The 16,914-nt window shown below is 39.7% G+C and overlaps 1 protein-coding gene across 1 annotated transcript; it reads right to left on the bottom strand.

Moving 5' to 3' along the window:
• Positions 1-4,184: 4,184 nt before the first annotated feature.
• On the bottom strand, positions 4,185-11,591 carry LOC116255461 (splicing factor-like protein 1). The gene is made up of 2 exons (XM_031631289.2): positions 9,076-11,591; positions 4,185-8,674 (listed from the first exon to the last, which is right to left on the bottom strand). Exon 1 carries the CDS (start codon positions 11,419-11,421, stop codon positions 9,094-9,096), a length of 2,328 nt encoding a protein of 775 aa, XP_031487149.1. The 5' UTR covers positions 11,422-11,591; the 3' UTR covers positions 4,185-8,674; positions 9,076-9,093.
• Between the last annotated feature and the right edge of the window lie 5,323 nt (positions 11,592-16,914).

Raw genomic sequence — 16,914 nt, 5'->3', positions numbered from 1 at the left:
AACATTTAAATCTGGACCAATTTCACTAAGGGTTGGTTCCCAACTCCTAGACTCTTACTCATAAGGAGGGAGCATAGGAACTAAGAGAAGGCAGTTCATGATCCAATAATATTTGTCTTCTAATATGCTCATAGCCATTCCGTAGGCCAGCCAAAATCTCAAAAATACGTTCTTGCTCTCTCATTTTTTTGGCTTTATTTAGATCAATGGTGAGAGAAGCATGTATATCCCTCTCATCCCATATTCCCTTAAAAATTCCTAGGCATTCGCTTATGGGCGTCGACCCTTTCTGGAGGCTTCCCTTTTTTTGTGCTAATTGATAAATACGAGCAGTGTTAAACTGCTCACTATAGAGCTCATTGGCTGAAGTCCAAATCTCTTTGGCTGTTTCTAATAATTGAAATCTAGCGGCGATTTTAGGTTCTATTGAATTTATCAGCCATGATGCAACGGTATCATTAGTAGTTCTCCACTCTCTATATCTAATATCATTCAAGGCAGGTTACTAATGGAGCCATCAATAAATCCCAACTTACATTTTTCACTCAAGAACCAAGTGACAGCAATAGACCAAGGTAAATAATTAAATCCATCAAGCAAACTGCTGGTGGATTTCAGATTGGGGTTACCTTGTTCATGGACCACTATTTTGTGGATCGATCAGTCACTAGTGTGAATGGTGGTCTGGGATTCGTCGGCAGCCCTCTCTTCACCTTTTTGCTCCATGGTAGACATCAGAAAGAAAAACCACTTGATCAGCCTCTTAAATGCAAGATACCTTCAATTAGCACATGTTCTCTCTGTGGATGATGGCACATGCAGCAACTTGGACATATTTATTTCTTACAATTCACTCCTACAAAACCTCCCATGCAGCTTGTTCTCACATAGTAGTCCACTATGCAACTTTCTCTCTCTCACAAAGGTCTTCAGTGCAACTTGCTCTCTCTCTCTCTCTCCTGCCCTTTCTTCGCAGGAGAAACCACCATTGATAGTGAGGCCCAGTTTCATTGTCCTAGCCTTTATGAACTTGAAGCCCTTTGAATGCTAGATCTGCATACTTGAAGATCTCCTCCAATTCTTCCTTCGGCAGCCCGATCGCCAAAATCTATATATACCTGGCGATGAACTGTGATGTTTTTCCATAGCTTGAAAGTGTTATGTTTACCCATGTTGCCTGGTCTGTGGAACTTTTATCAGCTTTCTTGTCTATATATATTTTTAGCGTTGATCTAGACTTCACAGCTACTGCTAGTCCGTAGATTAGTTTCAACTCATGATCATTAAAGGAGCTCTTCGCTCTTCCTTGCTTGTCACTGGTACAAATATCATTTGCTTGCTCATTTGGTTGTGGTAGATTCAAAATTGAAATATCATTGAAATGTTACTTTTTAAAAGATTTTTGTTTATTCTTTTTTTTTTTCTGAACAAAGAGGACGGACAAACCCAGCGTGGCCTAGCGGTCGACTTGAAAAGTTTCTAAGTCGAAGTAGGTCTACAATTGTCTCTTCGGTCTACAATTTTGTTTGTTCATTATGCAGAACGTACATTCTTTATTATGATCACGCATGGTGTGGAAGGGAAACAAATATGATTGATCCTCTCCGCTTTTCAAATGATCGATGATCTAAATACTAAAGTGCAGGGCTTCAATCGGCAGTCCTTTGCCAACTTCATTTTGCTGAAGTTAAGATTGTATCCCTTTCTTCTTGTCCACTTTTCTTGCGTTTAGCGGGAGAACATGGGGCTGATGTCTTAATATGTCTCTTTATGCCCAAAACCCGAGCCCGAACCGGTTAAAATAGAAATATTTTTTAATAGAATAATATTTTTAAAAAATAAAATACATTTTAATAATAAAATATACACCATTATTAAAGAAAACAAATCGGGCTGACCCGAGTTGGCCCGAGCCGGTTTTTTGGGGCCCAAGCCCGATGCCCAGGCTTAGTTAAGGCTGAGCTTGGGTGGGAGCCAACATACCCTATCAATTATAGTGTTGTGTTTCTCATTGTTTACAGTCCAAGGACGATCGGATTGATAAGTGAACTTTCACCAGCTCATCAGCTTGACAATCTATATTATGAAACCCACCAGCCCAGAAAGGGAGAACATGGAACAGTGCTTAAAGACAGGCTTTTGACACCTAGACAAGCACCCTGATTGGGAGGTCATAGTCCGTGAAGGGTAATTCGGATTTACCAGATGTACGAATCCAACCAAGTGCGTTTCAAGGGGAATTAGAGATTATAAGTTTTGGTTGGATTCAACAGGAATTAGAGCAGGAAAAAAAATGGTGGAGATTCTCATTAGGACTTCACTTCAAATCCGAACAAGCAGTATATTGAATTTCTTCACTATACAAACAATTTAAGGATAAAGCACATTATGAAAAACTTCAGGAACTCCTCATTATAATAAGTGATAGAAGTACAAACAAAATAGTAAATAATCAATCCTCAATCTCCGTTACAATTGATCTACGAGAGAGTAACAGTGACGAAGCGCTTAAAGTCAACTTTTGTCTGCCTTATGTTTGTGAAGAACTGCATCCTTTTGGATCCGTTGCTTCCGGAATCTTAGTGCAATTAACAGTTATCACACCGAATCAAATTAGGATTCATCCAGAAGAACATAGAAAGACCTGCGCGTGCAAAAAGCCATTCATAGTTCCATTTGATTGTACCCTTGATCGGCAGGTCCCACGTTCGACTGCGGGAGCCAACTCTGGCTTCGGACAAATTAGCATACAGTTTGTTAGAGAACCCCAAGGGCCCCTTGATCAACCGCATCATCGACCCCACTGAGATCATTATCTAACCCCCTGAGATCATCCCTTTCATAAACGAAAGTTGGCTCGGTAATGGCGACCAAGGTTATTTAAAACCATTAAATAAAGAGCTGACGGGAAACAGATCTAAGCAACCTACAAAGCTTGCCGTTTAGATTGATCGCCTTACCCAACCTGCGACAAACTGTGAGGCAAGGGAAAATCCAAGCAGTTTTTTCCTAGATAAACTAATTATTGACCAGCTCTTAAAAGAAGCAATTTCTCAAGTTGCCAGGCAGCATTTGCTGAGCTCCTACAACCCGCGGCAGGACCCAACTAACATCTTGATCGTCTCAATTTTTCCAGATTGGAGCGCCCAAAGACGATCTACCATTACCATAAATGGTTTAAATTTTTAAAAACAAAAGAAGAAAAGCCTAGCCACACGAAATCTGATAAAACCTCCGCATTCGTACAGTGTAGGGCATCAAAATCATCACGATTCAGAAGAGGATTTAGGATACATAAAAGCCAACTCGCATACACTCCCAAAATATACATACATTGAAACGAAGAAAAACATTCAACGGTCGTAAGACTTGTCAGAGGCCGAGATCGCTATTTTTGCGCATTCAAACTTTACTGATATCTAACTTAACTTGGGTAGTCTTTTGCGCATTCAAACTTTACTGATTTAGTACATAGTCAAAATATCTAACTTAATTTGGGTAGTCCGAATTCTAACTTAATTTGGGCCTGCACAATGACGTGAACACTAGGAGAAAAAAGATTAAGTGGGCTGCGAGACCACAGAAATCAGAGATCACCAAGCACGATTGTGCAACCTAACCACACCCAATTGCCTTATTCATGGTAATAGTCACATGAATGAACAGAAAATATATGTTATGAAATTCCAAGGAGGGCTGTCAAGCAACACAATTAAACACTTCAGGTTAACATGCTCAAAGTACGAACCTTCAAGTTAATAAATGGAACCTGCTCTGCGCCAGCTGTGAAAAGTCACAGATCTACATGCAAGACCAGAACAAATCTAGGTAGAATATGCAAAGCACGAATGTTCTACCTCTATCCAACGGAATTACGTGGACCAAATTCCACATGAAAACTGCATATATTATATAATTTATAACAGCATATCAACTGCCCAGCGGTCTTGACAGTTTTCAGAGACGGATGCATAACTTGCTGCATTACGCTATGCAAGGCCGAGGAACGATCGGAAATTTGTGTGAAAATACGAGGTAAATTGAAATAAAAAAATGCAATTTTGCTAGTAATAAATCATAAAGCAAAGCATATCACTTTCTGTAAGAGAGCCTACGTAACCAAAAAGAAGCTCAAAGCGACAATCAACACCAATACCTCATACCACTATCCCACCAGCAAAACATAAATTCAATGTGATCAATTGAAAAGTTTATTATTCTGATCCAAGCACAACAAGGTCTTAAAGTGCAACAAATTGTACAAGAAATTTCAGCGAGGGCCACCATATCCCACCACTGGTATGTTTCAGCCAGTCCAGCTAGAATTAGTAACCTTGAAACATGCCTACATCATTTACCACCGTTAGTACAAATCATAACAAGTTTAAGCACCTTTACACTTTCAACGCTTCACAAATATCTTGTACCAAACTACCCATTTGCCTGAAGGGAAGATATTACTCCTAATCTAGGACTTCGAACTTCAGTAGTTCTATTTTGCTTCTGGTCAATGTCATTTGTAAAAGGGAGACATCTTTAAAACCATGAAGCCAAAACTTTTTTATTGGTACAGGAAGAAAGAAACTCTAAACTACAGAGACCAGCCTCTCTCAACTGCAAGTGACATTTTTCATAAAAAAAGGATGTGGCCAAAAGAAGGGTAAACATTCGATCCATGCAGTCGGGCAAGATTTTACCCAAACAGTTTACACTAGCACGGATACAATTAAACCACATAAGAATTCAAAAACATACATTATTACCATATGAAAGATAAAATGGTCCTTGCATAAGTCCTTTTATGAGTAAAACCATGAACATAATTTATGAGAACAATAAATAGTATTTGACTCGAGCACAAATTCCAAACTCTAGTTCCCTCACCAACAATTCTGAGAAGTAGATCAATTTGGAATAAAGAATGGTTAGGAATGTCAACTCCCTACACTATTTCGAATAAAGGCTTTTGCATAAGCGTTTGGTATCGCAAGTAAAACTATGGATAACTTCACATAAAATTTTTCCACCAAAACAAATTCCTAATCCATATCTTTCCTCCTTCCGCACCCATACAACATGGAGTGACTTTTCCAATTTTTCTGAATTATTTCCAAGTCTTCAGTCCCCAAAGCCAACACAAATTAGCAAAAACCAATACATAACAGGACAGAATTTTCATCTAACAGTCTCTTTAATATCCAAAACCTCAAAAGTGTTATGCCTCTTTCACATGGAGGAAACAAGCCCCATTACAAAGAGTGAGATTAACGTTTTTACAACTCAACCTAGAACCTATTTTTCCCACCTGTCCAGCCACCATCACCTCAAGTCATCAGTGACAGATCCTCTAAATATTCTAGTGGAACTTATTGTGGTTCCAAGGAAACAGAAATAGCTACCCTGGTGCAGAACCATCTTATACCCCTCCACATTCAACTTGTAGTTGCAAAGGCAGTTTGACAGAAGATTGGATAAAAATTGCAAGGACATTCTTGGGAACCACCAATCTTGTTGATGGCCAGCCAACAAGAATCATAACTACCAAAGCATGATCGTTACTTGAAACAGCGTTCCAACAACAATCCCCAACCTCCGGCCAACTAAATCCCGAACATCCTTCAGCCATTTCCACTGAAAACATCTTGACCTAACCACAGCTGATAAGTCATCTGGCCAAGTGACATCACATTATTCTACTATGTACATTCCCATTGTTGTGTAGGAGTAAATTCACTATTTTCCAGCACAGTTTGATGGACGAATGTCCCATTTTGGTTCCCCTTCTTGCATGCATCAAGAGAAGCTCTTTACAGTTCCCTCGAAGCAAAGCAACCAACTCTCTCATATTTCACTGAATGGAACTGGGGTAGCTTTTATAGTTCACTAAGCGGATAGCACTTCAATTCTTTCTTCAATCACTTTTATTCTAAAACTTAACTTCTTCCCTTTAAGTTCATTTTAAACCTTTTTAATTCTTGGTGAGGCTTTCTAGGGATTTGTATCGCCTGAGCACCAACTAGAAATTCTAACCATACAGCTGGTTTTAATACATTCAAACACTAAAGGCTGCAAGAAACCCATATAATTAAGATAGTCAGTCTACATGGCTGGTGTCGGAACATGAAGAAGACAGGTGATAATTCTTTACCACCAGAAAGGTCATAGCACTCTTGTTTCATCATATGCCAAATGATGGAATCAAGCAAGCAGAAATGAAATAGAACCACCCAAAACACAGAAACAACATAGGTAAAACCAATGAAGCAAACTAGGGCAGCTTCAGCCGAAGGCTCAAGTAAAAAGTTTAACTAGTCTGATTACACAAGTTGAGTCTGAGATAGAACTTGCCTCATGTAAACTTCAGTACGCTCAACTAAAGCAAATTTATACAGTCTCTTCCACAATTGTTAACACAAAAAGTAATCTTGGTATCCTGGGTGCCTCGTCCCTCTTAAGGTAAACCTTTAGTTCAAACCTCCTTGATGACACTTCTATAAGTCAAAAAAGACAAACCTAGTCAGCTTAAACAAGACATGCTTAGCTAACCCAAACTCGATCTCTCCCAGGCTCAGGGTTAAGCCAAGCTCGACCTCTCCCAGATAGGCTCAAACTCAGATCGTGAACACCTCTAACTAACACAGCAAATAATCCCCAGCCATATGATTTGGAATGGATCGACTGAATCATATAGAAGGGGGAAAATCACCCAAGGTGGCTCAATGCTCAACATTCAAGAGGTAAACTAGATGACATCAAGAACAAGGACGACAGAAGCTATTCAACGGGTATTATAGACTTCAAAGCAAACCATTTGCGGCCATAGTTTCTCAAGTAAATCTTATCATCTTCATATAAACCTCCATAACCGATGCAAATATTCAAAACATAAATTACTTACATTTTTCAAATACTAAATAGAAAAAGCATAGAATCCAAACTTTCTTTCACACTAACTATAATTATTTGCTATAATTCCAATTTTTAAGTATACGAAAAATGAAAGAAATCAATAATGGACCAGACATGAATAACTAAAATAAATTTAAAAAATCATAGATATTTCTAAATACTTCTGATAAATAACTCATGTAGATAAGTACTCATGTAAATGCATCAAATGGTCGAAATTATATTTTCATTAAGAAAGTATGAAAAAATATCCTCATTCCTAAGGTGCTACATAGAACAATGGATATCACAACATATATTCATATGTTCAAGTATAGACAAAAAACTGAATACTGCAAAAGCAGTGTAACGTACTTCAATTAATACATATAATAAGAATATAACGAAAGATACTCAGCAGACAAGCACAGTAAAAAATCCACAATGTGCTTTCCAGCCTGTTGAAAAAAACAACAAGGTTTCTCCCCCTTAACATTGCAAGACCAAAGAGGAAAAGATCGAGAGGGAGAGAGAGAGAGAGATACATATATTCTTATCTTATATATTATGTCATTGATGGTAAAATGCCACACACCACCACTCAAAATATTAAAATCTTAAAATGAATTCGGAGTACCCACTAGTCAACTTTTTTGGAACGGACTCCTCTGCTTGCCCTTCATTCTGGCGTTATTCTACTGCAGTGTCTGTATGATGCAAATATGACTTTACATATATATCTTTTATGTTCATTGTAAAATTACTTTTAAGGGATTGATTCAGTTGATGACACTTCAAATTTATGTGAGGGTTTTTTGCTTTGCATTATTTCCTGAAGCCTTTCTCCACTTTCCTTTTTTCATCATTTATAATTCTTGTTTTTCAACGAGTTTCTGAATCATGAATCCATTCTCATAGTCTCAGACTCTCACGTGTTGCACTCTTAACTGGCCAACTGACTGTATCGCTTCTACCTAGGACAAAGATAAGCAATAACTGTTAATTCTTTTAAGGAAGAATCAACATAAAAAAAGGAAGAAGAGCATAAATTTTAGGATCTATAGGATCCAGTAGCAGACCAACATCCACGTACATCTTGTTTACCTGCAACAGATAAAACTTGAAGACAGACATCAGTGTGGTGATGACTTCACATAATTTAAAAAAAAAATGATAGAGAATGTTAACATCCTCAAACTCAGACCAACTAATACAAAACTGCAACACATCAGACAGAGTTGTACCCAAACAGCAAGCAGAGATCTTAGATAGAACTCACCTTCTCCTTGGACAACATAACGATGAAGCAAGCAAGCTGCGCAAGAGTTCCCACATGAATGTTAACAAACATGTGAACTAACTACACGCCAACATTCTAAAATATCAGTTCATAATAACAAAATAACATGCTAGCAAAGTTGGTCCAACAATGTTTAAACTTAAAGCAAAAGAAAACAAATAAGTAATAATGCTGCGAAATTGTAATTCTGTCCCTGTGCGCTCAAGGGAAATGATAGCTGTGTAAGAGAATTGCCAAGTGGCATCTGATCAAAGATCAAGTTGAAGAGAGAAACCACTTCACATCCAGACTCATAACAAAACAAGCAGCAAGAAGAATACATAATATGCTGTTAGTGAAGAGACCACTGCCACCACTTATCCAGTTCCCACCACAATTATATGACAAGTTGATCCAAAAATCTCTGCAATTGTCATAACATCAGAGCAAGGTTAAGACGTTAAGTTCCCAAACTTCCAACAAGTCCCAAGTCAAGAAATCTCACTCCTGCGAAAACAATAAAAGTATAACCAGAAGGAGAAGGTTAACAAAAGATCCATGTGGCAACTCGACCAAATGAAACCCAAATCTGCCAAAAAAACTAACAACTAACTAAAAGACAAATAAGAGCAATGAAACGGAAGGAGACGGGGCAGTTGGTGATTTCAGCCTGACCATGATCAAAAAATAGTAAAGGTCATCTATCCCAGAAGCAAACCCGCACAATTGAACTGCGATATTAGCAGAAGATATGGCATTTGAATGCAAATACTTAGATATTTACATGTCTACGTGATGAATTATCGTTGGAAAAGGTGCAGTTTCTCATGTCTAATTGTGATTAGTGATTTTAGCCACCTAGTTGATGCAACCACCCAATCCAAATGTATCAGTTTTCATTAATTTACCTCAAATGAAATCGTAGATCACTTCATCTCTGACATGAATTTCTCATACTCAGGATCTCCAGCTGCATTTTGATCGGCAGAAGCAGAACCAAGCTGCGAAGATGGATTAGGCGCCCATGGGACTGGCATGCTCATAGCTTGGGATGCGTCTGCTGTGCCAACACCTGCAGGAACTGACACTGGTGGAGGAGGCTGCATCCCGTAGTACATTGGGTAACTACCTGGTGGCGGTGGAGGAGGAGGAGGAGCACCTGGTGCATAAGCTGGCTGAACTCCTGGAGGAGTTGACATCCCCACATAAGAGAAGCCCTGTGAAGCATCGGTACCAGCACTCGAAGTAGGAGGGGGCACTGGGGCTGCATGGGGATAGCCACCCATTGCAGGGTACTGCATTCCATAATTAGGCACTGGCTGCGGCGGTGCCCATGGAACTGGAGGCCCCCATGGTGGAGGGACCGCTCCCATGTAAGGAACCGGTGGTGGAGGAACTGGAGGCGGAGCATAACTCTGTGAAGATGAATAGGAATTAGGATCTGCACTCGAAAATGTTGCTCCAGCAGGTGGCTGTGGAGCCACCACTGTCGGGGTCGGTGGCTGGGGCGGCTTTCCAGCAATCCTAACAGCTATTACCCTGCCTTCTAATCTATACCCATTCATGGCAGCGATCGCTTGAGCTGCCTGGTTGGCGTCCGAGTACTTCACAAACCCGTATCCTTTACTCAACCCTGACACTCTATCTTTGATCACCTTGGCCATCACTATATCTCCGAATGAGGCAAATAACCGAATCAAGCCATCATCCTCCAGATTCGGAGGGAGGTATCCTATGTAAAGATTTGTGTCATCGTACTCCTTGGCGCCGGGCAAACCCAATTTTCCTGAAGAATCGGTGGTGGCAGCAGCACTAGTTGCAGAACTACCATTAGCCCAAGGAGGGTTTCCGCCGGTTTGTCCCGTGATCGCCAAGGTCGCTCCTCCGGAGGCGGTAGATCCACCAGGCCCCCCTCCACCTCCGAGCTCAGCCAGGAAATTTTGATACTCATCGTCCATTTTTTTCCCGGTTGTTGCCTTCACCGGGCAATCAATAGTGGGGTGCCCTCCATCACCACAAATCTTGCAACAAACATCGCTCTTGAAGGTAGACATCCTTGCTGGACAAGCATACTGACGGTGGCCAGGCTCACCGCACAACCTGCAAAACTCATCTTCCCGAATCGTCCCATTAAGCGCGGCTAATTCCCTGAGCTGTTGCCTTTTGTGCTCGTTCAGCACTTCATCCACGGGCTGGAGTAGCTTCTCCACCATGCTGGAGGCGGCATCGAGAGCCTCCTGCGTCTCAGCCTCTACTAGGACGTGGAGGTCCTCGTTCTCAGCCGGGTCTGGGCGCAGATCACGCTTCTGCTGCAGACGGCCCTCCTTAACAGAACCCTTGCCGCGGATGACGATCTTGGCGCCCGTCTCCTTCTCCATCCGCTTCTGAGTGTTACCTCTGGGGCCAATGATGAGCCCGATAAAGTTGTATCCCGGGTACTCCTTCATTGGGATGTAGAGTTTCTTCTGCAACTTCGGCGGCCGATAATCCGCTGGCGGTTTGAATGCTGGATTGCGCTTGATCAGCTGCGATATAATCTCTTGACGCTCGCGATTAAGACGCTCTCGGGCACGGAACTCCCTGGTGTTGATCCTAACACCCATGTTGTCGTAGATCGGCTCAGGCGACGGTGATCTCGCTCCCTCCGGTCGGTCATCCAGCGGAAGGCCCGACTGCAATAAGCGGGAGATCTCAAGGAGGCGCAAATTCAAGGCCTGAACCTCGGGATCGAGCTCGGCGAGATCCTTCATGAAATCCGGTAGCTGGATCAGCGGTTTGGGGTCGTCATCCGCCCAACGGGACTTCCTCTTTCGGCCACCGGAAGCAGCGCCATCGCCCTCGGATTCCAGCTGCGGCTCCCAGCGTGATCGGCGCCGGCGGCGGCTCGTTGCCGTCTCATCTTCGCCTCCAGACCCTTCCCCGCCGACGTTGCCGCTCGGGGTGGTGGTGGTTGTTCCCGTCGCAGATTCAGATTGTGGCGGCGGCACAAAGTCGGTTCGGTGGGCGTTGGGGTGCTTGTCCGCAGGAGGAAGATTAGGGTTAGGGTTTCCTTCATGAGGAGGGCCGTATGGGTTGGGGGAGCGGGGAGGAGGGGGAGGGGAGGGCCCTGCCTGGAATGGGGAAGTCGGCTCCTCCGGAGGGAGAGGAGGGTTTCCTGGCGGAGGTGACGACGGATTTTGGAGGTAGGCAGCGTCTCCATTGGCCGAGTTTTCCGAGTACGGAACATGCATCTCTACAGGCACTGGACCCTCCATGCTCTATAGAGAGAGAGAGAGAGAGAGAAAGAGAGACCAAGAACTGAAGAGAAGATCGACACGGACGGATTTCCTTCGGACCAGAAACAGCGGGATGGAGGAAACGAGGAGGCAGAGGTTTTATGGATGGCGCGAAAGAGAGAGAGAGAGAGAGAGGCGTACCGTTTCAGCCTAAGGTAGGTTTAAGAAGCTCTAGAAACCTCATCGGGTCGCATAAGAACGGGGTAAAACGGGTCGGGTCATTATTTTGGGATCCAAATCTCAATCCAAGTTGAGCAGCAGACATGACGGTGCCCTACGCGTTGAGGGATGAGGTGAAATTTGAGGGTGTGAAAATTTTTCTTATTATTCCAAGTGGGGAGAAATCGTCGGAGACTATTTTACCGATTCTATTAGAATTTTAGTTGTAAAAAAAAAAGGCCTTTAAGGCATGTTTGTATGCCCTTCGAAACTTGTTTTTGGAGAAACTCAATTTTTAACAAACAAATGTTTAAAAAATTAAATAATTTGGACATCCCCACATGTTTAAAGTTTAAACATTGTTTTTGTTATCCAAATACATAAACCAAAACTTATTGAAAGCCAATCTGCCTCGGATGTTAGCAGATTGGATTTGAGTTAGATATATTCTTAATCATGTCTGTTTTTTCATATATTTATATATTTGAAATTAAATTCAGATTTTAATATGAACAAAAGAAAGTCATATCTGAATCTAAAATCTGATTTCACAAGCTAAATCTCATTTTTGCCTTCATATATGAATCGTAATCTGAATTTTGAACTGAATTCTGTGCCGATTTCAAAATATGAGAACATTGGATATATGATATTTATCTAAAAACTAACTCTAATCTGAATCGGAATCTAAATCCAATGGAATATTTATGTATATGTAAATCCAAATCCAATCAAATGTCATATCTTAAATCCAAATCTGATCTGATTTCTTCATTAAATATTAAATTTTTTTTCCATATCTGTTTTTTTGGAACTGTTCAATCACATATTCAATCTAAATCAATATATTGATATCCCTCTCACCATCACAAAACTTGGGTTTCACTGAATGGCGTTCTTTTTTTTCAAGTATCATCCACATACAACCAAGAAGAGTGAAGAAGGAAGAAGAAGAGATTGTTGCACCAGAGTATTTCAAATTGGTCTAAAAATTCCAAGGACACCACGCGCACGTACAAGATGACGAACCAAAAGCTTGACATCTATGGAGGATCTGAATGGTAAATCAGAAGGCGTTGCTTACTCTTGAAACATATTTGTTAGCATCATAAGATGATTGTGAGAAGTGGGTCGTTCACATAAAATTCACTTTGGAGATGTACTGCTGCATTCAGAACTTCGATACGGAACTTCGGTGAAAATCTACAGCCATCTTTTGGAGTCAAGCTTAATGTTTATACGTATGACACCCTTTTGAGGCGATATGTTGCATGTGAACTGCTTAGAGATCTGAACCCGATTGTGTGTTGCACCACAATGGTATGTGCTCTTTGCAAGAAAAATTTATGAAATGCTTCAGACCTACTGTTCAAACATAAAATGCTTCAATAATTGGTTTTGCAATGAATGACCAGCTAAGTTTCTAAGCAACCTTCAACCTTCAACCTTAAAGGCAGAGGAAAGGAATGACTTTGCTTCTCTCAAACCATCAACACAAAATACAATGTATTGGATTACAGCCTACTTACATAACGATTATAGAAGAACCTCGTGAGATGGAAAATAAAAGGTTTCTGCTCCCATTGTTGGCCTTTTGCTAGGCGTGTTTTCTGTGTGAAAGGTATAATTTAAGTTTCACTAGATACTAACAAGTGGTATATATTATGCTAAGATCGAGTTTTGTACATTGTCTCCATGTATGTAAGTAGTGATGAGCGTATGTTCCATGTATGTAAGTAGTAATGAGCGTATGTTGGATGTAGATCATATCATTTATATGTACATTTACTTTCATGTCCAAACATTGCATATGCATGTGCACAAAATAACAAATAAATATAAAATAACAAATAAGTATAACATAATGTTTATGAGATAACAAAAAAATTATAAGATAAAGAGATAACGGTGAAACATAAGTATGAGATAATGTTTATGAGATAACAAGAAATTTATAAGATAATGAGATAATGGTGAAACATAAGTATGAGATAATGTTTATGAGATAACAAGAAATTTATAAGATAATGAGATAATGGTGAAACAAAAGTATGAGATAAGGTTTATGAGATAACAAAAGATTTATAAGATAATAAAATAATAGCCAGATGTATGAGATGACGCTAAACATAATTATGAAAAATTGTTTACGAGATAATAAATATTAATGAGATAATGAACAAATGTGTAAGATATCACTAAACTTAAGTATGAGATAATGTTTATGAAATAATAAAATATTTATGAAATAATGAGATAATACTGTGAACGGACAAAAAAAAACAAAAACATTTTTTTAACTGCTTAAAGGGTATATTGGTCATAATGATATGCATATAAGGTTAGGGACAACGTATATAACTAGCTTGGTATTATGCTCAACACTCTCTCGTGGAACGTCTTTGTTATTTATGGGATCTTCAAGTTGAATTCTGCGTTTTGACATGTTTGCTGGATGATATATTGAAACTAATGCAAATTATTTGGTTATACTTGCTTTCAAGTTTCTCTTTCAAATATCGAGGTTTGAAGAGAAAGTATGCAGAAAGAAAGCAGGAAGTAAGAAGAACCGTTTCTCTTTCAAATATCGAGGTTTGAAGAGAAAGTATGCAGAAAGAAAGCAGGAAGTAAGAAGAACCGCTAAGTAGGGCTTAAAAAAAACTCCTGCTTTTTGGTGGGATGCCATGACTGGCTTTTTCATCTCTTTATTGCCTAGCTTATGATTTTGTGAAAAATAGCTTTTGTAAATTAGTCTTCCAAAAAATTTTGTTGAAAAACTTTATCAAACATGCAGGAACATAATTCGTAGGTTAAAAAAATTCACCCACTCCCAAATTCAAATAAGATGATTCTTTTTCACGCTAAAATTAAGTTTGCATTCAAACAAGGCGAAATTTCTTCCTCTGAAAAATTGTTTCCTCTCAAAAATATACCGACGCTAAATTTCTCTATTCTCTTATTTCTTTCACCCTGCATCCAAACACTTCTAAGTTTGTTTCAAACACCGCGTTTCTGATACACTGGTAGAACAGTGTTTTTAAAACACCAGTGCTCTATACATCATTAAGTCAAACGGGTACATGTGATCTACCCATGTTCCCATTTCGCTCCGTAGGTAAGACCATATGGGTATATGGGTACGGGTATATTTTAAAACTTAAAAATTTATATAGTCAAACTAAATTTTTGCTTTAATTTTGACTTTTTTCTCTTTTTTTATTTTCAAATTTTATTAAACATAGAAATGATTCTATATTTTCCTTTCATTTTGAGAACTTTTGTGGATCATATATTTTTGTTCTTAAAATTTCGTGAACGAGATCCAAACAAGCTCTATAAGTTTAAGTTTGATCTGAAATTCCAAATTCCGCAGAAAAGGGGACTTCTCTTTTTAATCAAATCTGACGTTGGAAGATTTTTTTTTTTTTTTTGTTAATATTTTCTGGTCTCATGTAAATTGGGCGGAAGATGCTCATACCGTTTCATCAGATGTTTTCAGTTCACGGTAAGAAACTTGGGAACGTTTTGCTATTGAAATTTCCTAACAAGAGATCGACACAGAAATCATTAGAAGCGTTAGGGATGGCAGTTTTATTCATGCCTGTGTTGCCCATGCCTTCGTATTTAGCAAAAGGAATACATACCTAAAATTCATGGTTTCTCCATCGAATTTGGATCTAAATTTGAATGGAAACCAAGGTGTCGGAAGTTTAGCAGATCATGGTGATTTTGAACTCACTATCCTTTTCTAACACTTCCTCCTTTCTTCCCGATTCATCTTTTGTTCGATTACTTTTGCAAATATAATGTTCTACGAAACATTTACTTTCCTGCTTCCATTTTGCGACTTGCGTATTTCATTGATTGGTAACTATGTCCAACATATTCTGACTCTTCAATTGATTAGTATCAAATCACAAATAAGGAAGAAATCCTAAGTTGTTTTTTTGAAATAAACTATTAACATATCATTGGTTGATAAGAAATTAAGATATCTGTTGTTTCAGAATAGGCATAGTTGTTGTCACATTCAACTGATAGGATACTGCCTAATTGGATTAGAACCCAAATGTTTAAAACAAAAAACCAAGCGTGGCTTTTTTCTTTAGCTCAGAATCCAGACATTGGTCTGATACAGCAAGTAAATTCCTCTCTGAAGTTGAAGTAGATTGCTAGTTGGATTCAAAGTTTCTTATTGAACATTTCTGGTGGGGAGAATCTAATCCCACCATTTGAGCAAAGGCGGAAGTCCTCCCCTTCTCCTATCCCTTCAAGGTGCATGGCTGCTTTTTTCACTTGCTTTGAGCCTTGTGTCAACTTATAATACATCGTTCAACAACTCAGATGTCATGTTTGTTATTGTTAAATCTAACAGTGACTACAAGGTTCAAACCTGTGTAAGCGGCCTTGCCGTCTCTGGTTGGTTTATTAGCATATAAAATAATTCAGAATCACTTACCAGTTGACATGAAGTTACAGAAATGGTACGTTAGTGTCATCGATATTTACAGCTTTAGCGCAAATAGGAGTTTATAAGAGAAACGAGGAAGACGAGCATTCTGTTTCAACTTTCAAGTCCTCTGGAAGACTGGAACAATGCTGGTCGCAGTATATAGCCAACCCGATAAAAAAATAGCTTTTCCAAGCACATGAAAACAACGGCAGAGAAGAGATACCGATCCCGTTTTGTTCTTCATCTTCAAGCGTTAAAGAGTTCTTCCTCCCTCGGGTGCTCAAATCTTCTGCATTCCAGAATCTGATAAGAACAGATGCTGCACTTTATCTTTGCCAAAAGGAATTCCACCATGCACAACAGATCAAAAAACGTTAGAAAATTTAACAAAAATTATTCAGTCTCAAACGTGAGCGACTAATAAGAAAACAAGATACCGTAAGATAGAAATACGTATGTCGGAACACATTTCAAATGCACACCATAACGAATCACTTTCCTGTTTACAAGATAAGGCCGGTGAGAGACATGCAGCATATGCTGCAACTCAGTGGGGCCTGCATTTTCCGGCGCGAATTTTCTCCTTAGTGGAAGGGCTGTTCTCTGTTGATGCAAACGCGGTCCCTCTTGGGACTGCATTTGCTCTTCCAGTTCTTGAGATTCTGAGACGCCAAGAACAGGATGTCACGTTCCTGGCATCTTTAGTATGGGAAATCAAACGTTCAAGGTGCCTCTCAATGAAGTGTTCGAGGGAACCTTGGGGACCTCTCAACATGAAAACACTTTCATTCTCTCTCTTTGATTCTCTCTCTCTCTCTCTCTCTCTCTCACACACACACACACATATACACACATGCACA

Source organism: Nymphaea colorata, chromosome 6 (assembly GCF_008831285.2).
Source record: "Nymphaea colorata isolate Beijing-Zhang1983 chromosome 6, ASM883128v2, whole genome shotgun sequence".
Taxonomy (NCBI): Eukaryota; Viridiplantae; Streptophyta; class Magnoliopsida; order Nymphaeales; family Nymphaeaceae; genus Nymphaea; species Nymphaea colorata.
Note: the sequence above shows the minus strand (reverse complement) of the source record. Positions and strands in the feature narration are given on the sequence as shown.

Excerpts from the sequence above, each read along its gene's own strand:
- LOC116255461 (XM_031631289.2), bottom strand. The coding sequence starts at position 11,421 with ATGGAGGGTCCAGTGCCTGTAGAGATGCATGTTCCGTACTCGGAAAAC.